Source organism: Protopterus annectens, chromosome 14.part0, assembly GCF_019279795.1.
Source record: "Protopterus annectens isolate FY-2018-M chromosome 14.part0, PAN1.0, whole genome shotgun sequence".
NCBI lineage: Eukaryota > Metazoa > Chordata > Ceratodontiformes > Protopteridae > Protopterus > Protopterus annectens.
Window position 1 is genome coordinate 478775821 of NC_056748.1, and position 20294 is coordinate 478796114.

Sequence of the window (20294 nt, forward strand, 5' to 3'; positions counted from 1 at the left end):
CAGCCATCAACTGACTCTTCAGGCAGTTTACATTCCCTTAGAGCACAATCTAGTGGCAGTGTTTGAGCAGGTCCAAGGAAGATCCTCATGAATGGGAACTTCACAGGGAGGTTTTTCTGGACATTGTACATCAGTGGCGTACTCCTCAAGTAGATCTTTTTGCCTTCCCTCTGAACAGACAACTTACCAAGTTCTTTACCAGAGTGTCAAGTCCTCTGACTTGGAAATTGGATACCATGTCTTTTTCCTGTAAGGGGATGTTTCTGTATGCCCATCTCCCTCTTCTTCTGTTGCCAAAAGTCTTGCACAAGATCATGTGGAACATGTCCAAAGTTTTGCTGGTGATGCCCTTTTGGCCCAGGTGGCACTGGTTCCCCCTTCTATTTTATCTGGCCAGGAGCTGTCATCACAAGTTACCTCACAGGATGGATCTTCTCACACAGGACAAGGGATCTCTCATTCACCCTCATTTACTCATTGTACAGTTGACTCTTTGGATGATAGGGTTTTGATCCCTTTTATTCAACAGTTCTCTAAGGATGTGCTTTGGGTTTTGCAGGAGACTAAAAAAATGCTTCCTGAAAATCCTATATAGTGAAATGGAATAGATGTTTTGTTTGGTGTTGCAAACATGACCCAAACCCTCTTTCTGGGGTATTCAGTGGTGTTTACTTGTGTGAACTACTCAATTCTGGTCTGGCATACTCATCTAGTAAAGCTGATTTGTCACTCATTTCTGCTTGTCTGCCTTTTTAATCCATCCCTTGCTTCTAGATTTAACGTTAAACAATTTTGAAAGGTGTCCCTCATATTAGGCCCCCAGGAAAGACCATTCATCTTTCCTGAGACCTTAATTTTATTCTTAAAAAACTGACTCAGCCTGCTTTTAAGCCTGCGGTTTCTTTTTTGCAATATTGTACTTGGAAAACTTCGTAGTTAATAGCCCTTCTGCAAACAGGTATTCTGAACTTTAGGCACTCATGGCAGTTTCACTGTTTTTGTTTTTTCACAGAGACATTTTCTGTTTATACCAGCCCTTCCTTTATGCCCAAGGTAGTTAATGATTTGTCTTTGAATCAAACTATTCATCTTCCTTCTTTTTTTCCCTTCTCCGCATAATGATAGCGAGAGAATCATTCATATTTTGGATCTACATAAATAGCTCAGATATTGCATAGTTAAAACTAAGAATATAAGGAAATCTGAGCAATGTTGTGTGTGTTTTCTTTCCAGGGGATTTGGGTTTGGCTGTTTCTAAGCAAACAATATCCTCCTGGATTTCTAAAGTCATTTCCTTTCATTATTCTTTTTTTGGTAAACAGCTTTCCTCTTCTGTTCATGCTCATTCTGCTAGGGCTGTATCCCCTTCTGTTGCTTTTTTCAAGGGTCTGGATACTGGGATCCATTGTGAAAGTTGTTACTTGGCCTTCTGTGCATGCCTTTACTAAACATTATAAATTGGATGCGATTTCTAGGACCAGGGATAGTTCTGCCAGAGACATCCTGCATGGGTTATTGGAAAGCTTCTCTGTGGCTTACTCCTCACATCCCCTTTAGTTTTTGTACTCTCTCATTTGTAAAGAATACTGCAACAGTGAAAAGGAAGAGCACAGTACAGTTTTGTAAGATCTTACTGTAACAGTAGATGTCCTACTTCTTACCATTACAGTGTTCTGTATCTCCCTTTTCCCCCCGTTTTTCTCAGTTTTTTTCCCTTTGGCCAAAGGATCCTTCTTCTTCCTTTTCTGCATGTACATATTTGTTCCTCCTGTAGGGTTGTTCTGGTTCTTCTGGGGGTAGCTCAGTTTTGAGGATTAGGCACTCATATGTCACCTATATAAACTTTAGACATAGGACATAACTCTTTCCAGGTACCATACGTTAGATGTAAGACTTTAGTATGCTGGCTGAACATTTGGTTTTCCTTGGCAGGATATCCCATTTGTAAAGAATACTGCAGCAGTGACAAGTAGGGTATCTACTGTTATGGTAAATGCTTACATAACTCTGTTATCCTGCCGTAATTGCACTTTAACAGTAAGAGAATCAGGGGACAACTAGACACCAAGGAAACAGGATATAATTTGCAACACTAACGTCTGGCATAACATTTGACTACTACCTTCCATGATCCACAAGGGTAAGAAATGGAGACAAAGGTATGTGCAGACAGTTTAATAACATGTACAGGGGTCTGTGGATTTTGTGTGTGTGTGTGTACTGGAGAATACATGGGGGGCCTCTGCAAGTAACAAGCAAGGGTGGAGGGAAGGGGTAGTTGCCTGAGGTACAGTTTTAGGGTACGTGATCGAGAGTCCCTGAGTTGTTTTGTGTACCAAACTGCCAGTACTGAAAAGCACTTTACATATCAAGCAGATATTGGATTGCTACACTTTTATACTAAGATGTCCTTTTTTGCTGAAGAGTGTTGGGGGGGGGGGGCATGTATTTATTGCCTGTAGAAAGCCAGTTGTTCATTTGTACCAATCTGGTTGCTACAAGATAAACAGAAGTCATTTTGTTTTTCGGCTGTAGGAAGCTGATTGGTACAAATTTGGCAATCAGCTTGCCATAGTGTAAACCAATTATTTATTTATTTGCTTTTTGTTGAAGAGCTGAGGGGGAGGTGGATTAATTGGAACTAGCTTTCAGTGTAAGCCAAAATCTTTTTTGTGGGGTGTGGATCAGCTGTAAGAAGCTAATTGGCTTCAGGGATCATATGCTCATTGATATGACAAAAGCATTCAAAACAGCAAACATAAACCACTCTTCTATAAACTTAGCCAATTAGGTTTTAGCCCAAATACAATGAAATGGTTTCAAAAGTACGTCCAAAATAGAATATTCCAAGTACACTTAGGAACCTGCCTTCCAACCGAATACAGTGTTAAATTGTGTTCATCAATGATGCATAACTGACATGCCCCCAACTCAACTTGGTCCTTTATGCAAATGTTATCTTATTACTTGAATCATTTAAGAACACTGACCTTTCAACAGAAACTATAATCTACCTTTACTGTGTTCCTAATCATTCCCCCGAAGTCTAACATGATATTTGCCACCCCACAACAACTCTGTAAATCTCCAAATTGAATTATTACTGATACAGATGACAACCCTCACCACTTGTAACAGAACAGAAGTACCTAGGGATCACCTTGGACTGTACTCTTTCATTAGCAAAGAATACTGACAATATTATTAGCAAAATACTTCAACTAAAACTATACTAGAAAGTCTCACACCTCCTCACCCCTTACAGTTTGTAATGCCTTAGCTAAAAAAATGTACTTATCCATAAAAATTGAATATGGGGTCCCTCTTGTAACCTTACATTCTAGCTCAAACACATGCAGAACACACACTACATCTAAACAAAATCTTCAGATTTATTGTTCTTGCAGAACCCCAGGCTCATGACTACAGCAGTGTAATTGGCTACCTGTAAATGACAAAGGCACATTTACAATTAGCTGTCAAATTTACAAGCTACTGAAAATGGGACAATGTCCTCCTCTGAAAACAAAATTAAATGTAAACAGCCTAATTACACACTGAGAAATACCCAGGAAGACAGCATTATTCTCATTAGACATAATTTTATAACCTCCAAAAGAACATTCTCAAGACTAAGCCCAGCTGTTTAGAATTGGCTATCTGTAGAAGTGACTCAGCAAGAGACACTTCAATTATTTTGATACAAACTAAAAGAACACCTATTTAAGGACACCAAATGGTTTTGCTGCTGTGAAACTGGCTAGACCTTGCAGCTCATACTGTAATCACATTTTTTTCTTGTAAAGATATACTTTTAACAAATGACTACTGCCCACCTTAATTGTACATATAGTAATTAATATTACTTGCATGTCATTTGTAATTGTAAATAACAGATGTATTGCATATATTTTTTTATTGCACTGTATGCAGCTCTGTGTATTCTTTAGTCTGTGTATACTTTTCTGTGTGTGTCTTACACTGTGGTGGCAGGGTTGTAGCTGAAAAGGGTCTGTTAACCAGCCCACTTACCCAATTATCACACTGAAATAAAGATTACTGCTCCAGAACAATGTTGCATGTGAGCTGTACTTTGAGTAATTGTTTTTATGTTTTGCAGGTTTTTATTAGGGGCTCCTGGAAGGTGAAGCTGCATCTGGTTGTGTACACTAACCAATACAATCTGGCCTTGAAAAAACATTAACTGTTTAGCAAGTTACTAATTGTACCTTGGACTGACATTTCAGCCATCTGATTGACAGTCACCTCACTTACGATATAGAAAATGAAAACCAGCTGACTAAGGATAAGCAACTTAACTGTAAACCTTTTGTAACATCATGCTGTTTTTATGGCATTACTACAGAGTTCAGCAATTGCTATTTTTAGCCAAACTTATTGAGCCCTAAAATTGGAAGAAAGTGTTTTGGGTTTTAGTCTTACCTGCTGTCTGCATAGAACAATGAATTACTGAAGGGTTACCCAAATTATCTGATGCTAAGTTTGCAGTATTTAATGCCAGAATTATAAGTCATGGAAAAATGCTGACCCACTGGCAAGAAGTTGGAGACACTAGAAATAAATGAAGATCGTGGCCTGCATCTAGAACGTGTTAAGTTTCTGCAGCGTTACAGTAATTAAGTGAGTCACAAGAATAAAGATTTTTTTTATTTGATTTGCCTATGATGTCTTTTTTCCACAGAATAGTGGCAGCTGAATACTGCATTTTTTTCTTCACATTTGCTGAATTTGGAAGGTTGCTTTTTTCCTGATTATTCCATTTGTGGCACAAAATGCAAATGCAGGAATTAAGGTATATAACCAACTATTAATGTTAACAGAAACTGACCTTTATAGCTATGATCTCTAGTTTATGACCCTGTTTATCTATGGAAACTTCTTTTTGAATTTATGTTCAAGCAATTCTATATTTGTTGTATAATATCTTGTTTCTCTATATTCTAACAACTGTATACTGCATCAGTTGTAAAACTCAGATTTTTACTTCTTTTATATGTTCTGTGCTCTCTGCACACAATAGCTATGTTTATATAATTGTTTTTGTTTATATATTTTTTTATTATTTTTTTATAATTTTTTACTATGTATTTGGAGCTTTTCTCCTTGGGCCTCCGCTGAAAACGGTCACCTTGTGTCCAGTCGGACTAACCCAGTAAACAAAAGGAAAATAAATAAATAAATGTGACATTTACAAAAGCATTTAAGACCTACTTCCTCCTCACATACAAACCAGTATAAATAAAAGCTGATAAGCAATTAAATTAAAAATAATAGAAGCTACTCCTGTGAAGAAGGGCAAATCAGTTACTGGTAAGTGAGCTAAAGCAATTAGAAGTACTAGAGCTAACTACAGAATTGAGTCAATCACTGAGATATTCTCCTGTCTCTGTTCAGTACCTGCTATAAAAATCTCACTGCCCATGTTCAGGAGAGCTGTGGCTGCCTTGTATCCCATTGTAGTATCTGTCTACCTGGAAAGGGACATGCTAACAGCTGCAGTCCCATTTTCTCCTACTTATGTTGCTCCTGACAGAAGATCACAAGAAATACTCATTACTTTTTTTGCATTTCCAGCCAATCTCCATGAGACCTATCCAGTGGTTCTTCTGCTTGCATCCTGTTAGCCCATTAGTTCATTAGTGGTGAGAGCCTGGCATCCCTAAGCTAGGTGAGAGCCCTAAAACCCATTCATTCTTGGAGGTCACTTGTATGTTTATGTAATTAATATAAAAGGATCAAGGAGTCCAGGTGCATGCCCCTAGCGTAAAAGCCTGGTTCCTTTTCAGAGGCATTCACTATTCATACTTTCATTGTGGTGTCTGCTGATACAGGATCGACTAGTTTTTAATCAAGTGAGGGTGCTCTGTGGTTCTTGTTCAGAAGTTAACCTCTCAAAACACTCCTCTTATAAGTTAATTGTGTTTTGAGAAGTTAACTTTTTTCTGAAGAAGTTCATGAAGAATAAATTTGAATGAAAGTACTAACGAATTGTGTTCACTCCTTCATTCCAGCTACAGCTTTTGGTTTGAGTTTTATTTTCCAGTTTGTTGTGTCCTTATAAGTTTTTGAAACTAGGAACATGTTTTTTTTTTGGGGGGGGGGTTAAAAATTCCCACAAATTCCTTTTGTTTCTTTTTAATTTGCTCCTTCCCTTTTCTAAAAATCCCACCTCTTATTTCTTTAATCTCCTCTAGAATATTTCTAACAGAGCATTATGTAGAGGAATTTTTTAAATCTGCCAACTCATTATACTGTCAATTAAACATACTAATCTAATCACATCTCCAACATGTACTATCTACCCAAAAAAAATTATATGAAGACTGCTTGGGGTATAAAAATACGTATGCAAACACTTAAAAAAAAAAAAAAAAATCCTAAACCTTCTGGACTTTGTTGCATACTTTGGAGCCATGCATATGTCTTCCCATTGTTTATTTGTAAATTGATTCTCCAGTCTCTCTTCCCAATCTGTTCTAACCTTTTCTAAGTCTTATAGTTATCTTGTAACATTTTATATGTCCCAATTATCCTTTCTTTAATAGCAGCCTCTGTTCTAGATTTAACTAAAAAAACTGCCACAGCAGACTTCCAAGATGATTGCACACTGATCAACAACTTCATTTCAGGTCTCCCAGTGTGAAAACATGATATTGTCAGTGTAGGTAAAATTCAGTTACTAGCTAATACACTGCCTGGATAGCACCAAAGAAGAAAAATTGAGAACCTGAAAGAAAATCAACTAGAAAAGGTGAAGAGAAAACAATGGCTGGGAAAAATAGTGCAGCTGTTCAGCAAAAAGCAGTTTAAGCCTCAGCTTTGATACAAGAGATGACTTCCAGTAGCTTATACGAAAAAATCAAATGTATTCAGAGGTGATTAAAATAAAACATTGACGGAATACATTGATTTAAATTTCAAAAACCTGGAAAAATAGAAGAAGCCTTAACTAGCTATTCGGATAAACTGATAAAACTGCAAAAATCAGAGGTTGAAATGAAGAAAAGGCTAACTGAGTATGAGGCTTCTCAAAGAAGAGCTGTTCAAAAATAGTGGAGTTAGAAGACACAGCACTGAGAGAAAAACTGGGATTTTCTGCTGTACCAGAAAAAAATGGAAGGAACAGACTCTGTTACAGGTTCATAGGAGGTTACCAAGCTAATGGCCCTAGGGCTTTTATAAGCTTAGCCATACTATACCCATGTTCCTTAATTGACCTTTTTTAGATAGTCATTTGCAAAGCGAGTCCATGATCAGCACCAACTGCCCCTGTCCATGAGAGACATAGGTGTCACTTCTGGAGTGAATTTAGCCTCCCATCCAATTGTCTAGATTGTGCTTGAATAGGGCTATTGAGGAGCTCTGCTTCACATCATTTGGGAGTTTATTCCAGAAAAGTGGCAATGTCTGGGAGATATATCTGCCTCTCCAGCATGTTCTGTTAAGGTCACAGGCTAGGTTGAGATCCCTGGAGCGAGTAACTCTTGTCCCATTTGATTTGTGGATGTGCAGCATTTCCATCAGGGCACAGTCAGAGAATGCTCTGTAGGCCAAGCACAAATCACCTGTCAGCAGCCTGTAGGATACAGAGTACAGTGACAGGGCTTTCAGTCTTTCCATGCAGGTTATGTTTTGGAGGCCTAACCTTTCTTGGTGAGAAACCTTTGTGGTCTCCCCAGCTGCTGCAGGTGTCTGGTGAGGTGCATGCAAAAGGGAGTATTGTACTCTATTAGTAGTCTGATTAGGGTCAAGTACAAAGGAGTTATAACATGCTTAGTCTTGGATGTGATGTCCTTACATATGAGATGTGCAAAGTGGAAGACTTTCTTTACCACTGTGGACACATAGTGATCGAAGTTTAGACTGCTGTCAACCTGTGTTCTCAAACCTCGCACCACTAGGTTTGAGCTTAGGGGGGGTGCTGTCAATATTTTAATTTGCAGGGACTTCCTCTTTGCCAAAAGGGATGATAATGCACTTTTTTGCATTTAGTTTTAGTCCATGGCTTTGGCACCAATCAATTGTATTAACCTCTTTTGTGATATGTCAGCATTCTTTGGGGACTCAATGACTGCACCCAGTTTGCAATCATCAGAGAATTTGGTAAGCCACAGGCCATCTACTTTCGCATGGACTTCTGAGAAATAGATTCCAAACAGTAGAGGCCCCAGCACATATCCTTGTGGTCAAGAGTGCCCACAGGCAGGTGCAAAGGGGTGCACTTGCACCCACCTGTAACTGGCTGGCTGGGAGATTAATTTTCTTTTAAATAAAATTTATTTATTTATTTTTTTAAGGGGGTTAAGAACGCCCTTTGCATCCATTCGCACAGACGCTTCTGCATCTGTGCGACCGATGATTTATGTCTTCATCTTCCACACCTGCATGGAATTTGAATTCGTTTGGACTGCGGACGAAGGCACAAGTGAGAGGTAGGTGTGGGCTTGTGTCTTTGTGGGAAATAGGCAGGGGTGTGTGGATGTAAGAAGTTGGTAGGTAGGGGTGTGTATGCATGTATGTAAGAAGTAGGTAGGTAAAGGTAGGTCTAGGTGTGTGTGTGTGTGTGTGTTTGTAAGAGGGAGGGTAGGTGCGTGCGTGTATTTGCAAGAGGGAGGTAGGGGTGTGTGTGTATGTGTAGGAAAGAGGGGGGTAGGAATGTGTTTGGGGGGTCATACCTCACAATTATCTAGATTTTTGCCTCATATTTTCCATTTGTTGTTTGCATTGTGTCTTTGTGGACTTGGAGAAAGCATACAATAGGGTGCTTAAAGAGGAGTTGTGGTATTGTATGAGGAAGTCGGGAGTGGCAGAGAAGTATGTAAGAGTGGTACAGGATATGTACGAGGGTAGTGTGACAGTGGTGAGGTCTGCAGTGGGAGTGACAGAAGCATTTAAGATGGAGGTGGGATTACATCAAGGATCAGCTCTGAGTACTTTCTTATTTGCAATGGTGATGGACAGGTTGACAGACGAGATCAGACAGGAGTCCCCGTGGACTATAATGTTTGCAGATGACATTGTGATCTGTAGTGAGAGTTGGGATCAGGTTGAGGAGATCCTGGAGAGGTGGAAATATGCTCTAAAGAGGAGAGGAATGAAGGTCAGCAGGAATAAAACAGAATATGTGTGTGTGAATGAGAGGGAGGATAGAGGAATGGTGAGGATGCAGGGAGTAGAGTTTGTGAAGGTGGATAAGTTTAAGTACTTGGGATCAACAATTCAGAGTAATGGCGAGTGTGGAAGAGAGGTGAAAAAGAGAGTACAGGCAGGGCTGAATGGGTGGAGAAGAGTGTCAGGAGTGATTTGTGAGAAACAGATACCAGTAAGAGTGAAAGGCAAGGTCTGCAAAAGGGTAGTGAGACCAGCTATGTTGTATGGGTTGGAGGCGGTGGCATTAACGAAAAGCCAGGAGTCAGACCTGGAAGTGGCAGAGTTAAAGCTGTTAGGATTTGCACTGGGTTGTGACAAGGATGGACAGGGTTAGGAATCAGTATATTATAGGGTCAGCTCAGGTTGGACGGTTTGGAGACAAAGAGAGGCGAGATTGTGTTGGTTTGGACATGTGCTGAGGAGGGATGCTGGGTATATTGGGAAAAGGATGCTAAGGATGGAGCTGCCAGGTAAGAGGAAAATAGGAAGGCCTAAGATAAGGTTTATGGATGTGGTAAGAGAGGACATGCAGGTGGTTGGTGTGACAGAGCAAGATGCAGAGGACTGAAATGAAAACAGATGATCCGCTGTGGTGACCCCTAAAGGTAATAGCCGAAAGAGAAGAAGAAGATTTTCCATTTGTTTCTCATAAAATTGTGTTCTTTCTGGCAAATCATTGAGGTCTGAAGTCAGAAAATAATGGCAGACATTTGAGTTTTAGACTTCATATCCTCAGATAATGCATACTAATGCAAACCTTGTTGTTCTATCCACTTTCTAAGGAGGTAGAGGGATGTATGTGCGTGTCATACCTATCAATTGTACAGATTTTCACAGAATGTCGAGATTTTTGCCTTATATTTTTGGTCTGTTCCTCATACAAACTCTGCTTTTTTGACAAATTACTGGGATGAGCTAAGGATTACAGTTAATAAATAATGACATATATTTGAGTTTCTGACTTCATATCCTTTAGAAAATTCATTCTAACACAAGTGCTGCTATTCTAGCAACTTTCTAAATGTGTCCCTAGTTTTGGGCCTTTGTCCCCAACATTATAATAGGCTTTGTCCAGATTTCTTGTGCTAAGGGATTGAGAGGTATGGTGTGTGTATTTGTGTATAAGAGGGAGGTAGCATACCCCTCAGCTGTCCAGGTTTTTGCCCCATATTCCTCTAAAAAAGGCTTGAACTTGCTAAATAATAGCAGACATTTGAGCCATATCCTTTAGAAAAATGCATACTAACACAAACCCTGTTATTCTAGCATATTTTTAAGTTCATGAGAGCAATCTTTATAATCTGTCTATTTTAGGCTTTGTCCAGATTTCTTGCACTAAGAGGTTGAGGTATGTGAGAGAGAGGAAAATGCCCTATTTAGAGGCAACAGATGGACTCTATTTTCAAAGTGCATTTTCAAGGAATTGTGAGCTTCAATGGAAGAGACGTTTACTGCTGCTAATGCCAAGTCTGCTTAAAATGTGCAACTGTTTTTTTTAGCAAATAGTATCACTATCGTGGTATAGAGTTTTAAAATAGTGTTAGTAGCACAGCAGATAGCATACTTGCATCTTGATGTAGAGGGCTCTAGGTTCTTTTCCCACAGGATATAGATTTGTATTTTAAGGGGATTGGGTGCTGCAGTCCTGAGTATGTCCTCCTTTGGATGAGATGCCTAGTAACTATGAACCTGTTTTTCAGTTTGCAGCCATTCCCTATTGTATTATACCAACTTACCATTTTTTAGTGTAACATAGCAATTTATTCTTTAAGGGCAGCAGGCACTGGATTTGTAGATGAAACACTGAAATATAAAATTGTTTTCTAGCAACAACCTCTTCATTAGTTTCAGATATATTTAATGTGGAATTATTCAGATGACTTTTACTTCTGCAGAGATTGCGCATATTGACTGATATTGGTGGATTGTAATGACAGAAGTTTGAGTGGCCTTTTATGGTTGAAATGTTCTGAATTGGGCAGTTTGTCATTATTGGTTCATATGTTTTGTTTCATTGCTTACAGGAAAAATGTTCAAAACTATAAATTTAAAACACCCTCTAACAAGTGGTGCTGTATTGTACAAGGAATTTAAGGTGAGTCAAAGAACATTTGCATGGTCCTAAAAATGTGTGCAAGGGGCCTATGATTTGAAAACAGTCCAAAGGTAAACTTAACCTGACACTGGCCAGATGCATTTTCTTTTCAATGTGAGTTTCAGTGATGTTTCAGTGAATGTGAGTTTCAAAGGTAGAGAAGTTTTAATGCTAAGTATGTTTTCATTGTAAGACTATTGCTTTGTTTAGCAAATGTCTACCAGTGTTTGCGCTATAACATTTGAAATAAAAGCTGTAAATTAAATCCAAATATCTGTAATCATTGTAGAAGTAAAGCATAAAACAGTATGCACAATGTGAGTTTTGAACAGTGTTTATGGCAATTGCTGAGAAATAGCCAAGCTTTGGTACATTTGGAATGGCAGCAGGGGAGGGGGGACTCTGGGTTTGCACCCACCCCCCCGTAAAAAATACTTTAGGCTCCCCTGCTCATAGTGTGCCACTGGTAAAAGGTCTACTGGTAGAAGTGGAATCCCCAACTTTGACAGTATGCATTCTGTCAGTGAGCCATTTAGCTACGCATCTAGTGACTTCTGGGTTGATCCCCAGCTGGTTGAGTTTCTTAATGATACCTTAGTTAGGGATTGTGGCACAAGCCTTGGATAATTGAAAATAGGCAGAATGTACTGTTTTGCCTTCATCCAATGCTTTGGTGAAATTCTCGAAGTGCACCGGGTTCGATAAGTATGAACTACCCTTAATGAAGCCAAATTGGTTGGGTCAAGAGTTTGAAGGTCACCAATGTCCTTGTTGATAAGGTCCATTATGATTATTTCCATGCCGTTGCAGATAAGGCTGGTTAGGCTTATGGGTCTATAGTTCCCAGGGTCAGTTGATGAACCCCCTTTGCGGAAGGGGATTACTGTTACTGTTGCTATTCTACACTCTACAGGAACAAAGCCAGTGATCAGACTGAGGTCTTGTTTTAGATTATTTAGTAAGCAGTCTAGGATGTTATCTGGTCCCATATGGTCAGTGTTTTTGACCTTGGAGAATGTGGCTATGACCTGCTTTTTGGAGATACTAGGTAGAGGACTCGTGGGCAGGTATGCTTTCGGGTTTGGCTGTTGGGTGAAGTTTGCACCAAATCTGTCAGCTAACATGTTGGCAATTTCCCCAATTTCCACAGTAAGAGCTAGTAGCCTCCCTAGCAGACTTAATTTAATGCATCTAATAGAACAGAGTACAATTTAGTTTTATTGAAAGAGAGCCAGTGCACTTTTTCTTAGGCCTGAAAGTTAATGTTTTCTGAAATCATACAAGCACTTTTTCACATCTGGGGGAACAGAGATAATAAAGGAATAGACAATAAATAGAGTAATGGAAACGCAGACTGTAACATGCACTTTAGCATGTGTAACCTTAATTTTGAACTTCGTTAATGCCTTTGGGTGCACCTATTAAAGTGGGACAGTTGTTCCTATCTTGAGGATTAAACTTAATTTTCTGAAGATGTACATAGTTTTGTGTTTGTTCTAAATTAATACTGGATGGAGGTGTTCTGAAATTTTATTTATTTTTCTGTTTGAGGGCTCTCATTAAAACAAAAGTCTTGAAATACGAAATGTGTGCATTTTAGACAAACGTTGGAAATACACATTAAAAACTGTTGTATAACAGGTAGGAACAGTAGCATAATAATAAAGGCCACACTATCCTTATTATCTTGGAATGTAAATGGCCTTATAGGTGTAGACAAAAAAGAAAGAGTATTGAATTATATTGAGATGATGAGAGCAAATAGCAATGATTACTAGAGAGGTGCCAATAGTGATAGAAGCGGAAAAAAGGTAACGATGGCTATTTGGTAGTAAGGGGCTATTGGTAAGAGAAGAGGATTAGGCTGACATGTACTTATATTCCACCTTGGGAGGCCTGAGAAAATTTTAGAAGTAGCTTTCAGCAGGGAATATTACTTACAGATAGGGAGTGCAACTTGATTTGTAATAGTGAGGATGTATTGGGGGGACCTAGAAGGGAAAATATAACAAATGAGGGTAGATTTCTAAAAATAAATGTATAGAAAACATAAATTCAGTTGTATTGACACAGACAGACTTTACGTATTATTCTCCAAGGTCCAGTAACTGGGCTAGACTGGATAGAATTATATTTCATAGGAACATGTGCATTTAATTAAGTCTTGACACACATTCAATAACTATTTGTGACAATGCATAAAAACCTAAGATAAAAATGCAAGGTAAGGAAGTAAACAAACGATTCACTGGGATTTTTCCATCTACATTTTAAAAGGAGGAATTTAAGGAAGGGGCATTGGAAATTATTCCAGCGCTATTAAGGAAGATAAAAATTCCTTCACAACTGACAGCTAGTGAATGGGATAAAATGAAAATGGAGAAGAAATAAAAGAGAAGGAGGTCTGGGTAAGAAGAAATGGAAATCATGTGAATTTGTTCTATCTCTCTGCTCATTCTTACTGATGGGTTCAGAGCCGATCCACGGCTTCGAATCGGCCAACTGCAAAAGCTCTAGGTCTTCAACCAGCTCGAGGCCAACTCCCTATCCCATGATGCACCTTGATCTTCCCTCAGATCTTGTTTGCCGCTGCAACTTGATTGGACATTCACCAGCTCTGGCCAGTGAAAGTTGTTATTGTCTCTCTCTCTCTAAAACTTGTTAGAAAGCTTAAATTAGATAATTCAGTAATAAGTTTTCTTTTGTATAGTAGTTGAGCCTTTCTCTTGGTGTATTGTTGGTAATTTACTAGATATTTAGATAGTTTACATAAGTTAGATAGGTGGCCGTGTTTTTAGGCCTTTAGTTTCTCCTCATCTCATATTTCTTCTTACATAGTTGTGTGGTGTGAGTTAGAGCCCTTTTTATTTACAGGGCAAGTATATTGATATTTAGATAATTTACATAAGTTAGATAGCTTAGTTGTTTAAGATAATTAACACTGCTTAGATATTTTGCATTATTAGAAGTTAGTGTGCTGTGCTGATATATATTTTACTCATAGCTTAGAGACAGTAGACATTTCTGACTGTTTTTCCTTATATATACACACACATACATACACATATATACATACATATATATATATATATATATATATATATATATATATATATCTGTATATATAAATATATATATATATATATATATATATATATATAGAGAGAGAGAGTTTTTTTTCTCTGTTTGTTGCTGATAAGATGTCTCATTAAGAGAAAGAGAAATCCAAGTCCGGATTTAAAAAATGCACAAGATATGGGCAAAAGATGTCCATCACTGATGGACATAGCGACTGTGTCTATTGTTTAGGTGAGGTGCACCTACAAGAAAGCTGCTCAATATGCCACTCTTTTAGTGCTAGAGTGTTGCATGAGCGAAAGAGGAAACTTATGGATAGAGGTCTGTTAAAAAGACATCTTCTAGTTCTTCGGAGCCAAGGAAAAACCCATAGACTCCAAAAAAATAGATCGAGTAAAGCTTCAACATCAGTTCCACAGCCAACGGAGCCGACTGTTGCTTTGGTTAGGAGCTGGTCTCCAGCATTGGAGCCAGTGTCTCCTACATTGAAATTCCCCATCTTACAGTCGGTAGCTTCATCCACACAATCTTCTCGGGCCTCAAGTAGACTCCCTGATTTGGATGTGGATCGTGTGTTGAAGAGGCTTCTGCAGATACTGGCATTTGCCAAAATATTATCCGAACAGATCCTTGGGACTTCGGAACCGACACATATTCCCCCACCGTCTTCTGTTCTTATACTGATCTGCCTCGAAGTTTCGGAGCAGGAGAGCTCAGAGCTGATTATCATGGAGCCCTTGGAGCCAATAGCTACCTTAGGTTTGTTGGCCCTGACTGCCCTGATATCTTCGGTGCAGACCAAGGGATCTCAGAGCCGATGCTCGCCGGTCAGGTCTGGAAAGGATAGTCGGAAAGACTTGTTGGTTCCGACTTTGCCTCTCGGGTCCTTGGCCTGAGTGAGCTTGGCTCCGACTTCGGGATCTGAGTCCTCTGTTCTGGTGCTGGGAGAGTCCCTTGTATCCTGTGATCCGGGGGATTCCTTGTGTTGGGACTGAGGGGTCTTCGAGGCCATGAGGAGGGTATTGTCCACTCCGACAACCACACCGTCAGTATCAGCAGCTCTCTCCCCTCAAAGCACTGGTGTCTACCTCTACAACACACACTCCATTAAAGCGTAGAGACCCTGGGCCTCAGGAAGCCCAGTTGGGGGAGCCATGCTCTTCCGAGACCTCTCCAGAAGCTCCCACTGAAGAGGTTCCCAGGAAGAGACTTTACAAGAGGAAGCATCTGGACTCCCCCCAGGAATCCGTCACATTGGACACTGACTTAGATGAGTCAGAAGGGTCCCCATTGTCCCCCTCAGAGGATATCTCATTCGCAGATATCTTGGAAATTCTTAAACAGAGGGGTGGCTGGAAATCCCTTAACCCTACTGATGATGAGTCAATCCTCCTGAAGGCTTTTGAGTCTCAACCATCCACCTCTTGGGTGTCTCCACCATTTGATGAGTTGATTGATTTACTCTCTCGAAGGGCATGGGAGTCCCCGGATACCATGGAGTCAGTTCCCAGGAAGCCTAATAAATGTATAACTTGCCCTCAAGACAAAACCTTTCTAACTAAAGGAGTGCCCGTTGATGCCATGGTGGTGGCAGTGGCCACCAAGAAGGAGCTATCAGAAACCTCTATGTCTGTTCATTCTCCTAATAGAGATTCCAGGATCATGGACAGATATGGGAAGCGTATGTTTAGTTCAGTGGCTTTTGTTCTTTTTATCACTGAACTATCTCACACATTTCACTAGGTTACAAAGCGATCTCCTAAAGGAACTAGAAGATACTCTGAAGGGTTTAGTAGCTGCAGGGTTTCAAACAAGGCAACTTCCCAGCTCTCTACTCTGAACTCTGTTGTGAACTTTTCCATGCGTCTGGTGTCATATGCAGCTGATGGAATGAGCAGAGCAGCGGGTACAAGAATTGCCCTTAGGAGACATTCCTGGATGTGCCTATGTTCCATTGCGGAACCCTTTAAGTCTTCCTTTATTAACATCCCTTTTGACAGCTTGTCCCTTTTTGGACCGAAAGTAAAAGAAACCCTTACCAGGAGTGAGAAAGACAGGAGGACTCTGCCATCGGAGAATGTTTTTCTACCCTGATTAGACCTTACCCCAAAGGGAGGGGGGGTGGAATGATGTGGTTCTGTAAATCTCAAGGACCTTTCCAAGACACTCATGGTGAAGCCCCCTCTATAGGCAGAGGAGGAGGAAATAATGGAAGACACCATCCACGCAGCATAGGGGGTCTGCAGAATCAGGGCAACAGAGATCAGTTATTTGGGAAGCACTTTCAGTGCTCCTGAGGTTGCCTGACTGTCCATCTCTGGAGGCAGTCGGGGGACGCCTTTCTTTGTACCCAGACACCTGGCTAAAAATAACAAAAGACAGCTGGGTACAAAGAATCATATCCAGAGGATACTCAATTCCCTTTGCCATACCACCCCCTCATATGAAAACAATCTTGGACGCCCCACCAAGTCACAGGAAACAAGCAGTCATAGAGGTCCAAAGGTTGCTGGAAAAAAGTCATCCAACCAGTCCCAGCAGACTAGAGAGGATACAGAACTTACTCAAGATTATTTTTGATTCCAGAGAAAACTGAGGGACTGGAGACCTATCCTAGACCTCAGCAGACTAAACAAGTCGGTAAAAAAGGCAAAGTTCCGGATGGTCATGCTACAGTCAATACTCCCCTTTTTGGGGAAAGACAATTGGATGTGCTCGATAGATCTCCAGGATGCGTACTACCACATAAAAATGGACAGGCCATCCAGGGATCATCTACGCTTATTATCAATTTCGTGCTCTACCCTTTGGTCTCACTACAGCCCCCAGAGTGTTCGCCAAATGCATGGTAGTAGTCACGGCTCACCTGAGATGTTTAGTGTTACAAGTGTTTCCATACCTAGACAACTGGCTCCTCACTGCCACCACCAGGCATCAACTCGTACATCCAAGGGACACAACTTTAAACCTCTGCAATCAGTTGGGGATTACCATAAACTCAGAAAAATCTGCCTTTTCGCCATCGCAACAGACCATTTTTATTGGAGCAGAACTAAATACAATCACAATGACCTTAAGCCTTCCTCCAGAAAGAGTTTTTCTTTTAGGAAAACAAATCATAGACCTACTTCCAAAGACAAAAGCCCCAGTCTCAATGGTACTCAAATTGCTAAGAACAATGGCGGCAGCAATCATTGCCATTCCTCTGGGTCAGATGCATATGTGAGTACTACAGTGGCTCCTATTCTCTCGATGGTCCTTTCAGGAACTTCCAATGTCACACAAAATCATAATAACGAATGCATGCAAAAAGGACTTCAGTGTTGGCTGACATCTCACCAAGTAACTCTAGGCCATCCCTTTGTTCTACCCACTCCTATAGCCACGGTGATCATGGACGCTTCCTTGATAGGGTGGGGGGCATTATCAGGGAACAACAGCCCAAGGCACGTGGAAGAAGCCCGAAGCTCATCTGCATATCTATGTCCTGGAGATGAGAGTGGTACTGCTAGCGTTGCAGTCCTTTCAAGACTCTCTCCCGCTGGGAACAATTGCAATTCAGACTGACAATATGTCAGTGGTCTGGTACATAAACAAGGAGGAACCAAATCCCCTGTGTCGAGAGGCCCTAAGAGTATGGCAGTGGGTAACTTCCACCCAGCACCTTCTGATAGCAACGCACATCCCAGGGAAATCCAATGTGAAAGCAGACAAGCTAAGCAGGGCAATTCTCTTGCCTCATGAGTGGTCTCTAAAGAAACAAGTGGCGGAAAGGATTTTCTGCAAATGGGGTCAGCCCTGCTGCGATCTCTTTGCAACCCCAACAAACAAGAAATGCAGCAGCTACTTCACCCTAATCCCCTCACCGGGAGATGCCCCAAGAGATGCACTGGTGCACAATTAGCCCCTGGTCCTCTTTATGCTTTTCCTTCTTTCCCTCTAATACCCAAACTATTACAGAAAGCAAAGACTCTGGGAAGGACCATAATCTTAATAGCCCCTTAATGGCTGGGTCAAATTTAGAGTCCCTTCCTTCAGCCTCATCTGTTAGGAAGAACCTTGGATCCTGGCCCCGGTTCTAGATCTTCTGACCCATTCATTGGGGGCTCTTCATCCTTCTCTTCACTCCCTCAAGCTGACAACTTGGCTGCTCCAATTACAAACATAGCCAGGATTGACAACCTCTCAGCCGAGGCTCAGCATATTTTAACATCCGCTCATAAATCATCTACCAGAAAGTTATATCTTAGCAAATGGAAGAGATTTTCTACATGGGCATCTCAGAATGATATTGATTCGTACCTAGCTTCAATTTCATCCATTCTGGAGTTTCTGATTAAACTTTTCAATAAAGGGGCCGCTGCAGCTACCATTAGAGTTCAATTAGCAGCAATTTCAAACTTTTATCTTGGTGTCCAGGGTTCTAATGTCATGTTATTTAAATTATTGCAGAAAATGGTGAATCTCACAAAACAGAGGGGCACAACTGCAGGGCGCTAAATAAAAAATAAGTGAGTATTTGGATAATATGCATGAGTTTATAAAGACTGCTGTTAGGCAACTGTTTTTGAAACTACTCCAGAGCTCAAAAGCTTTTAGCAGAATGACTTTATCATTAGAAAGTAGAAAGAATTATCACCAAACTTAGGGAGTCTACAACAACAAAAATAACCAAAGATTCTGCAGAGGTATTAAGAGATATTTTGAAAATGTTATGAAAATTTGTATAAAGTAGAGAAATGTGGAAATCAAGAAAGATCACAAATGGAAATATTTATTGAAAACATAATATGCCAAGGTTACAGGTTGATGAGTCTCAAAAACTAATGGAAAGGAGATGAGATAAAAATCATCATCATGTATAATCCATGTACAGGAATGTTTCCAATAATAGATGCTATTCTTGTAGAAGGTTTGGAATTTAAGAGGAAGAAAGTGGTAGAGAGCTGGAAGATTTTGTTTAACAGTATTTTAAATGGAGGGGAAGCACCAACAACGTGAAAGAAAGCTATGGTGGCTGTATTATCTAAAGATGGAAAAGACCCATCAGACCCAGCTTTGTGTAGACTCATTTCAATTTTAAACCATGATTATAAAGTGTTTGTACTGGCTAAGAGAATGGCAAAGACATTGTCAAAATTGATAGATATGGATCAATGTAGTTTTGTGGAGGGGAGGCAAACATTTGACAACATGAATTGAACAGTGGTGATCCAGAGGGAATCTGAATGTAAGAAACACTGCTGTTGGTGGGTCCTAATGCAGAGAAAGCATTCGCCAGAGTAAACTGGGATTGTATGAGTAGTTCAATGAAAGCATTTGCACTCCTTGATACAATAATAAGGTTGATTAGGAGGATATATGAAGGATCAAAGGCAAGAATTAAACTGGGTGGGCTCCTATCTGATAAGTTTTGTTTGAACAGAGCAACCAGGCAGGGGTGTCCTCTTTCCCCTTTGCTATTTGATTTATATTAGAGCCATTGGCAGAGAAAGTAGTAGCTTGAGAAATTCAAGGATATAAATGGCTTGGTAATCAAGAAAAGCTGACTTCATCTTAGATGATATTATTTTGTATCTGATAAATCTGGAAAAGGAAATCTAAGTGTTGTGGAATCTTATGAGACAGTTTCAAGTCTTGCAAGCACCAAAAGAAACTTCCGAACCAAGCCAACAAGCCAACAAGTAGAACCAAGGAAAATAAACGTTAATTAAAGTTTATTTTCCTTGGTTCTACTTGTTGGCTTGGTTCGGAGGTTTCTTTTGGTGCTTGCAAGTTTGTCGCTTTTACAGCAGTTTGTCTTTTACAGTTTCAAGTCTTTTCAGGATATACAATTAATGAAGATAAAAGAAAGGCTTTACCCATTAATTATGCACCCATAGCTGGTTTTGGCTCGGCAATAGCCATATTTATAGGGACATGACACGTTCATATCAAATACTAGGCAATC

At 40.1% G+C, this 20294-nt stretch overlaps 1 protein-coding gene across 1 annotated transcript in view; it reads left to right on the top strand.

The window, feature by feature from the left end:
• Window positions 1-4675, top strand: part of MMS19 (MMS19 homolog, cytosolic iron-sulfur assembly component) — a 2295919-nt gene extending 2291244 nt beyond the window's left edge. The window contains exon 30 of the mRNA XM_044055580.1: window positions 4121-4675. Within this exon, the coding sequence (XP_043911515.1) occupies window positions 4121-4148 (28 nt within the window). The 3' untranslated portion in view covers window positions 4149-4675. The remainder of the gene's footprint in view (window positions 1-4120) is intronic.
• Window positions 4676-20294: the final 15619 nt, after the last annotated feature.